The sequence below is a fragment of the Sphaerodactylus townsendi genome, linkage group LG01, assembly GCF_021028975.2.
Source record: "Sphaerodactylus townsendi isolate TG3544 linkage group LG01, MPM_Stown_v2.3, whole genome shotgun sequence".
Classification (NCBI taxonomy): domain Eukaryota; kingdom Metazoa; phylum Chordata; class Lepidosauria; order Squamata; family Sphaerodactylidae; genus Sphaerodactylus; species Sphaerodactylus townsendi.
In genome coordinates this window covers 121784099-121801234 of record NC_059425.1, presented here as the reverse complement: position 1 = coordinate 121801234, position 17136 = coordinate 121784099, and the positions used below count along the sequence as shown (strand labels likewise).

Sequence of the window (17136 nt, the reverse complement as noted above, 5' to 3'; positions counted from 1 at the left end):
AAGGGTGTTGGGTTGCCACAGCTTGTGCGTAGATCCCCATGCAGAACCTATTACTGCGAATGGTTTTTAAGAGCTGAGTCTTGTTGCTAGAGGACTGCTAGAATAAATTTTGCACCTGACTTGTTCTATGGGAAGACACTATGATAAACAAGTAATGATAAATGATTGAGTGTTCCATGTGTATTGATAAATTAGTTGTCTTGCTTTTTATATGCATTTAGCTTTCTTTGTAATATGTGGAACTCACTGTGTGAAAAGTTGACTTACTGCCCAATCCAGAGTAGAGAGACTGAAAGGTGTTTCGGAAGTGACGGGGCCCTAAGCTGACAGAAATGATCTCCCCGGGGTAATTACCCGGCAAAGGGGTAAATCTTCCGGCAGGCAGCTGCTGCAGTCTCCCAGGACACCTTTATGGTGTAGCAGGGGCATTCCGGAGGCATGGCCGGAGATGGAGCCGACATTAGTCAGTTTCCGCCCCAGCATTTTCTCCTGGGATGACAGCACCAGGGGTATGGTCTTATGCCACCCTTTGAGCCAAATGAAGGGCTTTTCAGTGATTCGGAGGCTTTTGTTGTTGTTTTCTGCCTCCTTATACCACCAAAAAGCCCTCTGGAGGTGGCAGGGTGGCACCATAGCAGTGCCATTCCTGACCGCCCCAGGGTTCTGGATTGGGCTGTTCATAATTTGCTAAAGTTTTTGTGTTAAATTGTTTTAAAGGTATCTTTAAAGTTATCTTTTCTAAAGATAACACAAGTATTGTTTTTAAGAAGCTTGTTCAGTGAAGCGTGCTACTTTAGATTTCTCTGTAGAACAAGAATTGTAAAACATAAAATTTGGGTTACTTAGGAAGAACAGAGGGAACTGGATGAAATAACAGCAAAGAGGCAAAAGAAAGGCAAGCATGAAGATGACAAACCTGGAGAGGAAAAGACTATTTTGCATGGTAAGTGCCATCTTCAGCATTTCCAGTTATATTTTCTTGTTCTATTTTCAAATGTTTGCTCACTTGCTCACTTTTTATGTGTTTTGGCTTAAGTACTGTGTGAGAACTTCTTTCAGAATACCATTTAGAAAGACAGAGAAACAGCCTTGTTTGTTTTTGGTGACGTGGGAAAGAATTTGGAGTTAAATTTGGATGGTAGGCAGATTGTGCTATTGGGAACACCGTGGAAATATCATTTTCTTATGTATTCATTGGAAATGTCAATTCCTAGTATTTTAATTTGGCAGCTTCCTTTGCGTAGTTATTTCTACCACACAAATAGCTCAGATTTTTACTTCTATGCACTTCTTGTATTATAGATAAATCTTATAGATAAATCTCTTCATATTTTCCAGCAGCAAAGGTTTGTGGCAAACATGTTGCCCACAAAAGCTTGAAATTGTAGCTATCTTATGATTTCAGGGCAATTCACAGTGATCGGGAGGGAGAGCGTCTTTACTGTTCCCTGCCCAAATATCATTAGATTTTTTTTCTACCTCATGCTTCTCTGTCTGTGTCACTGTACCATACCAGGCTCATTTTGCTCAGCATATTTATAACAAATTCAATTGTTATAAATGAATTTGTTTTACATTGATAAAAAAGGAAAATGAGTTCATTTACAATTGCAACTCGTTATAAATGTGCTGTGATTACAAATACATTACAAATAAAACTTTGAGCTAAATGCAGTTTGTGGTGTTAGTTTTGTCATCAGACAGAATTTTCCATTATTAGAAATCCATGCATGCTCTCCTTGCAAAGAGTCTCATTACCAGGCAACTTTTTAATTGCAATCAAAATCAAAACCAGACTTAATGGCAGCCTTCTTGCTACAGAGTTGAATATTGTATGCATGACCACATAGCCCCAGCCATATTTGACTGTGAAGATTTAAATTACTACTTTGAGGATGTGGACAAAGCAGCCAGAGTTTAATACTCTGATTATGAGACATGTTTATACTCTGTTCCACAGAAAGATGATAGTAGGGTTGTATATTCCTCGGCAACAGAACAAAGTATGCCGGACCTTCTTTGTTGTAGTATGCATCGCCCTGCTCCCCCTGTCTTTTTGAAAGTTGTTCAATGAACTATAAATCCTGTTGTATCAAAGCACTGTCTTCAGTAATGCACAAAACAATGGTTTTGACAAAGGCAGTGTGTCAAAATGAATGAAAATTCTCATATTTGTTTGGGACTATATTTTAATGTGGAAGCATACAATTTTCTAAATCATTGCACCTCAACTGACCGAACTAGTATCTTTCTATGGAATATAGTATAGAAGGTAGATGGTCTAATATTTAAATTGGATAATATTGTATACCCTTGACCTGCACTGCTTCTATCTGGGGTGGGCGTCCTCTTCCACCGAGCGTTCAGCTTTGGGAGGGACGCATATGGAGCAGTGAGGGAGGTAGGGGACACCCACCTAGCCAGCCAGATCAGCCAAATCAACTCTGGCAATCAGCGGGGTGACAGATGTTGCAGCCAGATCACCCCCATATCCAATTGAATAGTATTTTAGAGAAAATCTTACAGAATTCTACTTTTTACCTGACTTCTTTTTCAGTCAAAGAGATGTATGACTACCAGGGGAGGTCCTACCTTCATGTCCCTCAGGATGTTGGAGTTAACCTGCGTTCACCTGTGCCCCCTGAGAAATGTTACCTTCCTAAAAAACAGATTCATGTGTGGTCTGGGCACACAAAGGTAACCTATGATTGAAACTAAGTTTTCCCTACTTTGTGCATGGTGTGCATGCTGTCTAACTTGGTTCTGTCATTATAATAATGGATCCAGCCCCTCCCAAACTTTCTAGTGTTTCAGCACATGTCCTTGCACAAATTGCAGCACAGCACCCATCAGTTTTAATTACTTCAGCTGCTGGGTGAGACATACAAATGAAAACATACAGTCCTGACTATGACATTATATTTGAGCTGATGGGTCATTTCATTAGTATTGGCATTTGTGCTGTTAAGAACTGTGCTGCATGACGTTGTGCAATATTACTTGTTTCTGAAGGTGATTTTTTCCAAATAAGAACAGGTGTTTTGAACAAGGTTTAGCTCCTGTTTCTAGCCTAGCCTTCTCCAGTTCTAAATATTTCTCAATGGAAGCTTCTCTCAAAGCCATTGGTATTGATCCAGACACCCAGTTTTCAGGAGCAATCTGTGCACAGACATCTGTGATGTTCGTTTAGCTTTTCATGCTATCATAAGATGTGTAAAGTTAGAATTTATTATTCCTCTTTTTTTCCTTTCTGTTTACTTCTACAATTCTCAGGGTAGCTTATACAGTCATGGCTGTGCTGGGGCACACAGGTGTGAGTCTGCTAATAATGTGTGAAAAACCTTTGCTGTATTTAGAACTTTAAATATTTGGTTTCACAGACTATGTAGGCCATCATTCTTTTTTATCCCCCACTGTATAACTTCAGTATACAAAAAAAAAGGTCCTTCACTGGGTTTTGAGTTGTTTGCCCCTAATCCAATCAGCATTTCAATGCATGGAACCACAAAAACTGCTATTTAATCCCCAGGTATTTTATTTATGGGCCATAAATCGCTATCAAGAGTTCCTGTTAGGGAACTGAACGAATGAAGGTGACATGCGTCTCATCATTCTTTCACAAAGTAATATGTTTTGCTTTGGAAGCACTCACTATATGGTTTATAGAACCATAACACTTTTTGGAGTGTTTTATGTTGTAAATATTTCTTTGAGACTTTCTTGGGGACCCTGAGAAATTCTGTGGTGACTTGTTTGATATAAACATTTTTTCCTGGGACCAATATTCCTCAGCACATGTTGTTATACTGGTCATTTTGGACCCATTGTCAAGTGTGTTTTCATGTAATATTCTTGCCGTTAATCTGTTCAGAGAACAACACTAACCCAAAGCCACAAAATTACAGAGTTCTGGGCATGGTGTTTTCTTCAGTTAGATTTGGAATACCTGCTCGGTAGGTATCTCCTGCTGTTCCTGGATGTTCCATGAAGCAAATTATCCTGGAGTTAGCTCCTGCTCTTAACCAGCTTGTTCTAAAAAGCAGGATAAAAGCAAATGCTGTACCAGAACATTAGCAGGGAAGAGAGCTCAGTCCTATAAAAGGATGATCATGTAGTCATTCTTAATTCGCATGGTGTACTCTCTAGGCAGGTACAACGCTATATGTTTGATTCCTCTTTATAGTTGCAATAATATCATCAATTGCCACATGTGAACTAAGTTTACAGCTATTGTGGTTGTGCCCCCAGGATTAATTTTTTTTAGCAGAATTGGCAGTCATCCACAAATGATAGAATTATTTTATAGAATTTTATAGCAACCTGATAGAAAGTGTAAATGTCGTGGTCATGGTGTTCAGTTTCACTTTTTTAAATTTCAAAAGGGTGTCAGTGCTGTCAGACTGTTTCCTCTTTCTGGCCACCTGTTGCTGTCTTGTTCGATGGACTGCAAAATTAAGGTAAGCTCCTCGGAAATAATGCAGTCACTAGCTTATACACGTCACATTGACTTTTGGGCCCTTAACTCCTTTGTTTTGACGCCAGTTCAGTTGTTGGCTTTGTGTTGTTCTGGAATGATGTGTAGGCTCATCCTGGAAGTCAGCGCATTTTTACAACTTAGATTTTTGGTTTGTTATAAAACAAATGTGTGTGTGCTTAAGTGCTGTGAATCCTGTGAATTAATGACCTCCAAAATGTTCTGTTGTTAACTTAGATCTTAACTTTGATCTAGAAATCAATTATTTGTCTTTTTGGCAGTCCACAGTATCTGTAAAACCCTCCTCCACCATCATATTTCCAGTGAGTTAACTTTCTTCCAGGTTTCTTCATTGTCCAGCTTTTATTTATTTATTCATTCATTCGACTTAATAAACCGCTCTCCCCCGAAGGGCTCAGAGCGGTGTACAGATCAATAAATAACAAAAAAAACACATTGAAGAATATCATTAAAATACATAAAACCAATAAAATCAGTAGCAGCAATACAGCCCACCCACAATTTGGTGGATGGCATCCGGTCCTAACCCTGGGAGGGGACTGGCAAGTTGTCGAAGAAAACAGATGGTACAGAGGGCATTATGTGAAATATTATGGTATGAATTATCTTGATCTTGGTCTCCAGAAATACATCATTACACTCAAGCATCTTTTCTAGCTCTTTCAGGGCTGTCTTTCCCAGTCTCAGTCTCCTTGTGATAACCTTGGTTGCAATCTCCCCTTTGGTTGATGATGGAGCCAAGGAACAGAAAATCTTTAACAATCTCTTTATGATCTTGGGCCAGTCACACACCCTCAGTCTAATGTACCTCACAGGCTTGTTACGAAAATATGGAAGAGAGGAGAATGATGTAAGCTTCATTGGGTCCACTTGGGGAAAAAAGCGGGATATAAATAAAGTTATATATGTATACATATAATTTATTTTATTTTCATATTTATACCCCGCCCTCCCTGTAAACTGTATTGAATCCCCACTGGGGAAAAGTGTGGGGGTATAAATGAGGTAATAAAATCTCTTACATCCCAATCCTGAGCCCTCGGCAGCCAGTTCCGGTGCTGCACCACCCTGCTGCTTCCAGGGACTCTTCAGTGGTGCAGGAAGGCAAAATGTGAAGCACAACCATCCTGCCACTGAAAAGCCCTCCACTGGGCTCAGTAGGCTTACGCCACCCAAAAGGGTGGCATAAGTCCATGGTCTGGGCTGCTTCATACCTGAAGGCAATGCCAGGGTGAAAGCTGATAATGTAAGTCACACTTCCCAAATGCCTCTACTACTCCAGCAGAACTGGCTGGGGTTCTGACGCAGTGCTCAGAGCTGTGTTGGGGCATCCCAAGAGGCTGTGATGACCACCCTCAGATTTGCCCCTCTGCCGAACTTAGTGCCCCAGGGCAGGCATTTCCACTGGCATAGGGCTGCATCACCTTTACAATTCCCTTAAGACCCCCTCCAGATTGGGCTGTTAGTATAACATCTTGCATGCCATACAGCTTCTGATACACTGGGAACTCAAACCTGGTTTCTTAAAATGTATAAACTAAGTGAGACTTACAGCTTCTTCATTTCCATATATTGATTTGTGTTCCACCAGCATTTAGGTAAGGAGAGTAAGGTGATTTTGTTCTTTATTAGCTTGAATTGCTTTTGAGATGAATATAGAACCTAGGTCGTAAACATCTGCTTCTGAATATATTTTTACTTGGCATTAACCAAAAATTGTTTGTACAATTACACATTTAAATAAAGGCTTGCTGCTAATAATTTTTGTTTGTTTTTTCCAGCTCTGGGAAGTTTATGGTGAACGAAGATGCTTACGAACATTCATTGGTAATATCTTCTAATTACCTTAAATAGAAGAAATTTTTATTTGTTTCAAATGTTAGAGTGATCTCATTTTATGATGGGGCCAGACTTAAAACGTGTGCCTCAAGTGAATCATCTAGAAAACATGAGTGCATTTAAGAATAAGGACTAATGGTAGCTGAAAGCCTTGCGGGACTTTGAGTTTCAGACAGATTTGGTACAGTGCAGTTTGGAGTTGGCACACTTGTGTCTGAGGGAAAACACTGCAATGAAAGTGTCTTTAAATGGGAGCTGCATTTCACTTATAAACTACGTGATTTGTCTCAGCCTTTAGAACTGTACATCAAAATATTATGTGAATGTATCGCATAGTTATTCAGGGTCCATACTTAAATTAGGTAAGTTGATAAAATTTGTATCATAAATGGTGACTGACTGTAAAACCGTAATACTATTCTTAATTGTATTGACTAACTAGAGTGCATGACTTTGTCGCATTGAAGTAAGAATTGGGCTGAAGCAATGGGAGGCGAGATTCGTAGCCACAAGTCTCATCTGAGTGCAGATGGGAGGGTTCTACCATTTAGCCATAGGTTTTTCTGTTACCCTAGGAGGGCAGTCTTCACTTTAACTGGGGGGATTAGCTGCAGGGACAGTGTGAGGTGGCAGTTGGAATCAATAACATTTGTATACCAGGATAATCCTGGGTGGGAACTCTCAAGACAGTTGTACAATTAACGAACTGTGTTTTATAAATAATAATTATTGAAAACAAAGAATATATATTTAGGCATGAGCACACACATGCAAAACATAAACTGGGATGACTAAGAGGAAAAAGGGTGGAAGTTGGATAGGGTTTCAGGGATGGGTGATAGTTACCAGCAATGTCCAGTGAAAGCCGTACTGAAGGAGAAAACAACCAGTATTTCTGGGGTTCCAATAAGTGTGGTTCTAACAAGAAGATAGGAGAAGCTTAATGAGTCATCGGGACCCAGAAGAATGCCTGGACTATTCTCTTGAATATTGATTGATTGCAGGGATAGGTGCAGAAAGGATAATTAATAGCCTTCACAGAGGGCTGATTGAGTTACCTTACGGTGACACAAGGGGAATTAGCTAATCCAGGCATACCTTACGGCCAGGCAAAAAGTTTAGCTGCCAACTGCCTTCCTGTTCAGGCTTGACACACAGGATAATTCCAAACTTCTCAGAGCGGCATCTGTTTTGTGCGGAGCAGCGTCTTGCTCTGATGCCCGTCTTTGGTTCCCATATCTTAGCAGGAGGAGGGGTCCGGTTTCTGACATTTCATCCTCCTCAGAATGTAGAAGCTAGAACATTGTCTAAGGAGATGCTAGGCAATCCTGCTCAGGTTCCTTATGTTCTTGACTGATCTGAAACTCTTTGAAATATTTTCCAAACTAGGGGTTATTATGAAGCACCAGCAACCCTTCAAACCCTTGACTTCATGCTCTGTGAAAAAAATCTCTTCACAAAAGCCCTGAGAAATAAAAAAAAACCCTTGGGATTTTTTCCCTTATAACCAAGGGCATTTAAAGGTGGTAATGAGATATGTTTAGATGGGTGAACTATTTTGCTGTCTTCGTTACCACCCTGCTCCCCCTCCCCACAGCAGCACTTCTTCCTTTTGAAGTGGAAGCCCTTCTTCAGCTGTAGACTTAATGAAGGCACATTAAGCAGTTGTGGAAGTGGCCTTTCACCTCAGGTTTCTAGGACACAAAGAACCTGCAGAGTGGAAAAATTGCTGCTCAAAATAGAACTTCTGTCGCATTTCTTCACAGTCATATTTTTAGACCTTCCTTTAATGAGAATTTTTTTAGCCTCCGTAAGCACATCCACTACTGAATCAAGAGCTTCTCGGGCAAAAAGGTGATGCCTGTGGTGCGGCCAGTGCTGGATGGGGAACTGTGTTCTCAGCATAGACCAATGGTTCAATGAATCCATCCCGCCATGAATCCATCCCACACTTCTCCTCTCCAGAATGTCCCTTGGCCTTCATATTACCAGTGACAGATAGTTTGATTCCACTTTTCTTCTCCTACTTCTGTTTCATTTGATAGGGCATAGTAAAGCTGTTCGAGATATATGCTTCAACAATGCTGGGAGCCAGTTTCTCAGTGCCGCCTATGACCGATATCTTAAACTCTGGGATACTGAAACAGGTAAATGTGCCTCCATTTTGTAAATAGCAAAAAATATAGCTATGGAGTTGCAAAATCTTATCCTGCAGATCATGCAAAATTTAACTCTGGAATGACCATTCACTCTCCAAGCAATTTAGCTTTCTGTTCCTCTCTCACCATGCATTATTTGTCCTAACATATCTAACAGTTTAAAGGTTACTATCTGAGTAAGATTTTAAAAGTCTTCTGCTCAGAGAACAGGTTTTTTAAATCACCCAGCACAGGTCCCATAAGTCCAAGCCTGCCTGTACATAGAATGGAAAAATACGTGAATATATCTCAGTGAAAAAATATTTGAATATATCTCAATCAGGTTAACAGAGCAAGGCAAAATCTCCTATTAGATGGGATGTTTTTGGATCTTACTGACACATGTGCACATGGGAGCATGTTAAATCTAACCAGCAAAAGCACATGGCAATATTTTGGAATCGTTAATATAGACAGGTAACTCGCATATTGATGTGGGATCATTGGAGCTCAGCTAAATAGTCGGGGAAAGTACACACCGTGATCTTTAGCCAATGTTTCTGGGAAATCAGTTTTCTTTATATGGTCATTAATCACTAATCTAGCCATGATTTTTAAAGGGTGGAGGAGCCAAAAGGGGTCAGTTTCTCATTTATTGGGTTAAGCCAAGTTGGAGTATAGGGATCAGTCGTTAAGCTGTAAAGAACATTGATTGTGGATGAACAAAAGTTGGATTCTAAATCTGAAGGCTGCTAGCAAGGCCAGATTTGTAAGTGATATGAGGCCAGTTTGTAATGTGAGTTCCGTAGAGGATGTGGATGTGTTGAAAGGCGTCCCAGTCAGTGGCTTGTCTTTCTCTTTAGGACAGTGCATTTCAAGATTCACCAACAGAAAGGTTCCTTACTGTGTCAAGTTCAATCCTGATGAAGACAAGCAAAACCTATTTGTGGCAGGGATGTCAGATAAGAAAATTGTTCAAGTAAGTTGGGCATTTCATCGACTTTACATAATTTTCTAATGAAAAGTGAATTTGCCATTATACTAGAAAGCCTTCATGACATCTAAAATAATCGTAGACTGTTTCCTCTAATGCTAGAAATCCAGGCTCAAATACTGGTTCTTCTCTTGCAGGAAATTTACAAAGTGATGTTTATCAGTTGCATATTGCTGTGTGAGGAATATAGAGAACTGTATTGTTCTGCTTATCTTACAGTGGGACATTCGAAGTGGAGAAATCGTACAGGAGTATGACAGGCATTTGGGTGCTGTCAACACCATTGTGTTTGTGGATGAAAACAGACGATTTGTCAGCACGTCTGATGACAAGAGTTTGAGGGTCTGGGAATGGTAAGTGGAGCTCCGTACCTGATGCTGGTTGGGCGAGTGGAAGGATAAAACTGGCCAATTCAAATTGGGGTAGTGGAATACATTGTTCTTTTACTCACTCCCCCCCCAAATATGCTCATGATGGCATATACATATAAATTGAGTTTCGACTGCTGTCTTCTGAGTTTGTTAAACAAATGTGCAGACTGTGTTTATTTGGCTTTTGTGCCTTCAAAACTAGTGCAGATGTAGCAGCTCAGCATTTAGTTTAAGACTGCAGATCACATTCTATCTTCCTCTTCCTTGCACACTTTCAACTCCATCCATGGACCTGCTCAGCTTTGTAGCCTGATTGAGCTTGTATTTGCTGTTAGGTGATCAGAGTAAGCTTATAGCCAGAATGAACAGTCATGAGATGATAATGCCCAGCCACAGAAGGAAGGGAGCTTGCAGCACCACTTTTTATTCCCTAAACTTATCAGTCCTCAGATGAAATCTAGCATGAGTTCTACTGTTAAAAGATGATGGAAAGTAAGGAGAATGCGTTCCAGTGTCAAATTAGGTCCAAACATTGGGATCAGTCAGCACAAAAAGGCCAAGGTGTTTTCACTTCCAGGGTAGAAACTGGAATGTGGAGATACTTCTGGTGGTCAGATCTCTTTGAAATAAATTTGAACCATTGCATTAAGTTGCTGTCTTGGTTGGCCATTGACATTTAGGAAAGCGCGCCACCTGCTGGCTCATCAATCCCAGTTTATGACCTCTGTTTAAAATGCGAGGTCTTGCTGTAAGATGAGAAGCAAACAGACTTGCAATTTGCAGCAGTCATTGTGACATCGTTGGGATCGTGTTCTTGGAAAGAGTGCTGTAAATCAGAACAGCCAGATGTTTTTGCAACTGGAAAAGACATCAGTTGAGCATGCTACTGATACAGGTCTACAGGGTAAGGGGTTTTCCCCTCCTTAAGTGTCATAGCCTATAAAACGAAGCCATGCCTGTTTTTTTTCTAAGGGCTGGTAGAATTCAGCTTTAAAATATACTCTATGGAGGCTAAATATAAAGTTCAGAATGAAAATCGATTGATGTTTTTGCCATAATTACCAAAGAGGATTGTAAACATTGCAGATTCTTGACATTTTAAAAGTGGAATAATCTTTTTAAAGCTTGAAGTGTTGAAATAGGCCAAAAGACCTGGAAACAGTTTGATTACCTTGGATTTATATGATTGCACAGTTATATGAACAAAATTAAACCGCAATTAACCTTCGTGAGAGCATTTACACTCCATCCAATTTGATGTTAATTTGATATATGTAAATATTATAGAGGTTAATGTAGCTGCATAATGAATGCTTTCTGCATTGTTAAGTCTTCAGTGCCACACACTGAAACTGGTAAGAACATCAAGCCAATATTCTGAGCCAGCAATCACAATCACCAAGAATCTCTAAAGCTTTAGTCAACCAAAATGACTGCCTTGAGCATTATCACAGTATGAATGAAAATTCAAATAGAAGGTCTTGTAATCTTGGTGCTTTACAGAGGCATTTCAGCATTCAAAAATCTTTTAAGGTCTCTTTTACGTGGGGCCAGTCTTCTGTCTAGGTTTCCTTTTCTCGCATTGGCCATGATTAACCTGCTCCTTCCTCCCAACCCCCTCACACAGCAGCACTCACAGAGAAGCTCTCCAACGACAGAGATCAATTCCCCTAAGGGTTGCCACTCCAGTTTGGGCAATTCCTGGACAGTTTGGGGGTAGACCCTTAGGAAGGTGAGATTGTGAAGGTATGAGGTAAAGCCCCTATAGCAGAGTAGCACAGTACATTGGAACGCAGTAGGAAGTCAGACGCACACAGCATCTCAGCTTCACAGAAGCGGTCCTACTTTTATTTGTTCACAAGTATAGCTCACACAGACAAAGTGCTCCGCCAGGCAGTGCGAAGACAAGTGTCTCACAGACCTCCGTACACTGCAGCCTTATATTTGGTTTACTGGCCAATCACAGTTCTTTGCCAATTAAACACAGAATGAGGCTGTGTCATGTGATACCTGTCAGTTAGATTTTGATGATCAGACACCAGTTATAACAGTGCTCTGACAGAGATTTGGGGTGGGAAGCAACCTCAACAAGGTATAATGTCATAGAGCAGCCTACAAAGCAGCCATTTTATCCAGGGGAACTGATCTCTATCATCCCTGTCAGTTGTATTTCTGAGTGATCTCCTGCCCTCACCTGGATATTGGCAATGCTACCCTGTTTCCCCGAATATAAGACATCCCCTGAAAATAAGACATAGTAGAGGTTTTGCTGAAATGTGAAATATAAGGCATCCCCCAAAAGTAAGACGTAGCAAAGTTTTTGTTTGGAAGCATGCCCAACGAACAGAACACAGAAAAATAAGACATCCCCTGAAAATAAGACATAGCGCATCTTTGGGAGCAAAAATTAATATAAGACACTGTCTTATATTCGGGGAAACACGGTAGTTCCCGGGAGAAAATGGCTGTTTTGGAGGGTATTATAGTCTTCTGAGGTCCATCCCCTCCTCAAACCCCTCCCTCCCCCAGGCTCCATCCCTCAAGGAATTTCCCATCCTGGAGTTGATAAACCTATCGTTTTTATCCTACCACCACCTCTGCAGCCACTACCCTGGAAAACTATGGTCTTTTCCACAGTGGGGATCAAAACAGCTTATACCAGTCTCCTCTCCACCTTTTTATATGCCCAACAAACCCATTAAACATGTAAATGGTCCCAAATCAACCAGTGAGCTTTCACAGCAAGATGGGGATTTGAACCTGGGTCTTGTATGCCCTTCTCTGGAGCTCTAACTGCTACACCACGCAGGCTTTCATAGGGTGGTTGCTGTTGTTCGGTAGCAGGCAGGCCTACGGTTGCCAACCTCCAGGTGGGACTGGGGATTCCCCAGAATTATAACTGAACTCCAGACAACAGAGATCTGTCTCCTGGAGATAATGACTGCTTTGGAGGATGGAGTGCATGGCATTGTGCCACGCTGATACCTCTTCCCTTCCCCAATCCTTCCCTCCTCAAACTCTTCCACAAAATCTCCAGGAATTTCCCAACCTGCAGCTGAGCAATGCTGGCTCCAGTGAGTCTTCCCTCAAAGGCAAAAATAGGCCTGGAAAAGCTCTGTCCCCTCCCCTTGTTTTTTACAGACAGAAACTGAAATCTGGAATCTGGTTGCCTAGCAACAGCCACTGAGGGAATCTGTTGCTTCTTTTGTCATATTTGGATTTTTTAAACTCCACAATCTTTTTTTTTTAGATTTCAGATTTTTTTTTTGCAAGCCCTTTGTAGAATGGTCAGTTTTGCTCATTCCACAGTTCCATTTAAGCATCCAAAGATTTGGCCAATTTAGCTATTAGAATGTAATTGTTCAGTATTTTTACCACAACCAACCTTGCAGTGATCTATAAGAAGTGGCCTATTGGTTGTTACTTATATTGAAGATGAGATCTAAACCTCAAGACCTAATTTATTTGAACCCAAGATTCCCTTACCTTTATTTTAACTAATGTGCAGGTAAGGAAGATCTACCGATCTCCCTATTTGGCTGTTAGCTTTTATACACAGAGGAAAAGGAAAGAACCTATGAGCTTAGGGTGACTGTTATGGAGAAGAAATGTCTGGGAAAGCCTTTAGATATTCCTTGCAGTTTTCATACAATGAATATGAAACTTCTCTTTAATATTCGTCTCAGAGTAGCCTACTCTGAGGCTGATATTCTATTCTGTTTCCAACGAGAAACCTGAACCCAGTTTGTGTCTTGGGGATGCAAATCTCAATGTTAAAGCAGGGTGAAAATCATAAGCAAATCTGGCTGTCTTCTTTTAATTTTAAATGTATCTTCCTGATCAAATAAGTGAGATGTACTATGATTCAGTTATCATTGCAAAAGGGAGACAGGGAGCTTTGCAAAGACTGGGGCTGAGTTGAGCTGAGTTTTTCTCCCCATAGAAAGTTACAAGTGAACAGAGCTTGACTCAGAGCTGTGTTGAATAAACTCTGTGTGATGCCTGTATTGATCTTCAAGAAACAGCAACAAAATGGCATTGAATTTCACCTTTTTCTGAACATGTCAAGACATAATGTCCTGAGAACCATTTATCAAGCAGGCGACATTATCAAAGTTCATGGCACAAAACAAAATATAAAACTAGATGTTGAGGAGGAATAAGAAAATGATTCTGCAGCGCTGAACAAATTCAGGTACACACATATCAAAAGAATTTTTTTCCAAGTCTGACATTATATGGTTTGGTCTTAATAACTCCTGGGTTTTATTTATGGAGCTAGAAAGCCACTTTCAGAGGTTGACAGTGAGATTTCCAGGTCAGGTAGGCTAGGTGGATGAAGCAGGTCAGTTCTGGGTTGTGAGAGTGTAACCGGGGGAAGAAGTCAGCACAAGCCAAAAGAGAGGTTGGAGCAGGCAGCAAAGAACTTGTATAAGAGGCTCTTCTTATTGGAGAAGAGGGAAGCAGTTGAAGCATCTGAGTTCAGTCTTATGCAATTACTCCAGCCCATTGATTTTGGTGTGTTGAGCCTGGAATAACTGCACAGGATTGCACTGAAATTGATTATCACATGCTGCTGTACCTGTTTGTTAGGTCTTCTGAAGTAGTTGAGGGCTACTTAAGAAACCATTCGTGGACATGACAAGTAGCCGTGTCCAGAACTGTCCATACCGTTGTCCAAAAGATGTTCTTTATATTGAAGCATGAGACAAAGGGACAGATTAAAAGAAATGCTTGTTAAATATGACCAAGTTAAACACTAATGGGCTCCCATGCAGAAAGTCTGTCAATTGTATATTGTACTTTTTACCATCAGTTCTTGGTTTTTAACAATGGGAAATTTATGCAGCTCAGTAGTGTTGGCAGTATATTGTCAAAGGCTTTCACGGCCAGATTCAACTGGTTCTGGTGGGTTTTCTGGGCTGTGTGTAACAGACTTCCCTCTGAGATACACCTCTGAAGATGCCAGCCACAGATGCAGGCAAAACGTTAGGAACAAGATCCACCAGACCACAGACACACAGCTGGGAAAACCCTCCAGAACCAGTGTTGGCAGTGTTTGTTGCTCATAGATGTCTCTTCTTTTACAGGGACATTCCAGTAGATTTCAAGTACATCGCAGAACCAAGTATGCACTCAATGCCAGCAGTGACTTTGTCTCCAAATGGTAAGCTAGCACATGTGTCTTGCTTATTAAGTTCTTCTTGTAATGCTTTATATTTTACATGTGGATTCTCCATATCCAGAGTGTAAATATGGCAGAACAACTTGTTTCGGCATACAGCCAGTGAAGTGTAGTTCCCTTCCTACTACAGTATGTGTACTTGGTAAACTCACAAGTATGCTTGTTATTGGAAAGGACATTTTAAAATATATTAGCCTCTGCCCTTGTCCAGCACCTAGGGAAGAGTGAGGAGATCTTCTGAATTCTCACTGAGACTTGTAAAATTGTAAGACTTCTTAGAAACTCAGGTCAAAATCAGAACAATGTGGAATTTCTCCAGCGTGGAATTGAACCTTCAGCAGGTTCAAAGTGACATAGGTGAGTTCCCCCCCCTCCCCCCCAGCGTGTTTGGAGCACTTTCAGAGATTAACCTGATGTTACATGGAAAGATTCTGCCACTCCAACAAGGTCAAGCACACACTTTGGTTGTCTGCCAAAAGGTGAGGCTCCCTGGTTATATCTTTTGTACGCTTGTGCTTTTCTTCTGAAGTGGTTATGTGCCACCAACAATGTTGTTTTATCCTTGTTTAAAATATTAGTCTTCAGGAAAAAATTATTAACAGCCTCTTTGGATGCTAGAATTTTTGGAGGAATACAAATGTACAGTGGGTCTGATTTGTCTTTGAGTAGAGGGAACAGTGCTCTAGTCATAATGTCCAGTAAAATGCTGTCTTTATCTACCTTCTTGTCTGTCAGTCCCATCACAACATTTTTCTCTATGCTAGCATCCTTCATCTTCACTTCATGTTACCAATCTTGAATCTCATTAACCTTCCCCACCCCACCCCTCCCCTGTATTAACGCTGATTTCCTTCTATGCAGTAGGTTCTTTGGCATATCCAGGGAGGGCCAACCTAAGGCACTCCAGATGCTCATGGACTACTATTCCCATCAGCCCCTGCCAGCATGGAGCGCCATAGGTTGGCCACCACTGGCATATGCATTTTCAGCATTGCCTCTGAAGTTAATGGATTTAGTTTTTATTTATTTATTTATTTATTTATTTTTTAATCTTATATACCGCCCAACCCCCGAAGGGCTCTGGGCGGTGAACAACAGTAAATTACATATAGGTTTTAAAAGCAGCAGTTAAAAGCAGCAGATAATAACAACAATGCCCGCAATAGTACCAATTAAATGCTCCCAGAAGGGGAGGAAAAAAGTGGGGCCCATAGGTGGTAATGGCCCGAAAAGCAGGAGGGTGGAGGGGGCACTTTCAGTGCTTTCTTTTTTGTATGGTTAGAATTGGTTTCAGCATTACAGTTGAACCAGCAGTGCTAGAGAACTTAGTAGGTTATGTTGTATGGGATTGGGTCAGCCGAGTTTGTGTATTTTGTTGCTTTGACATCTTTTAATAGAGAGACACTTAATTATTCAATACATGGTGAACATCTTTAGTGATTCTAATCATTCATGAGCCAGAATTGTAAAAATCTAGTGCAGGAATGTATTTTAAGGAAGCTAACCTCTGCATTGATATCTTTAACAGGAAAATGGTTGGCGTGTCAATCGATGGACAATCAGATTTTGATTTTTGGTGCTCAGAACAGATTCAGACTAAATAAAAAGAAAATTTTCAAAGGGCATATGGTGGCAGGCTATGCTTGTCAAGTTGATTTTTCACCTGACATGAGGTATGTTTCTTGTCCATAAGCTTGGTACATAAAGTTCACCATTCCCATCCTTGTTTTCAAATCAAGCATGATGTTCTGTCATGGCAAGCTGTGTGTGGGGTTGGGGGGAGGGGAATCTTTGTGTAAACTACCCAGCTTATATACTGGCCAGGTTTTTCATGTATTTAGCAAAATCATTTGCTTTGGGAGTGGGTTAGACTTCCTGGCCATGGGACAGGGATAGGGATTACAGAGATAGACAGGTAACCCATGCTTTCCATACAGTTGCCAAATCAGCAACCTGGTCATGTGCATATCTTTTCTCAGCACACTAAGAATGGAGACTATTGGAATTAGCATAATGTGCTACAAAAACTGCATAACAATCTGTGTAGAACAGGAAGTGGGGTGGAATTTCTGAGATGCAGCGATCACATATCTTTCCCTGCCCCCAAAAGTCCT

General features: G+C 40.8%; 1 protein-coding gene across 1 annotated transcript in view; it reads left to right on the top strand.

The window, feature by feature from the left end:
- The window catches only part of CDC40 (cell division cycle 40), a 58615-nt gene that overhangs the window by 39809 nt on the left and 1670 nt on the right, over window positions 1–17136 (top strand). The window contains exons 7-15 of the mRNA XM_048492856.1: window positions 847–943; window positions 2558–2697; window positions 4383–4457; window positions 6277–6322; window positions 8380–8481; window positions 9336–9451; window positions 9686–9819; window positions 14928–15004; window positions 16551–16695. Of these exons, the coding sequence (XP_048348813.1) occupies window positions 847–943; window positions 2558–2697; window positions 4383–4457; window positions 6277–6322; window positions 8380–8481; window positions 9336–9451; window positions 9686–9819; window positions 14928–15004; window positions 16551–16695 (932 nt within the window). The remainder of the gene's footprint in view (window positions 1–846; window positions 944–2557; window positions 2698–4382; window positions 4458–6276; window positions 6323–8379; window positions 8482–9335; window positions 9452–9685; window positions 9820–14927; window positions 15005–16550; window positions 16696–17136) is intronic.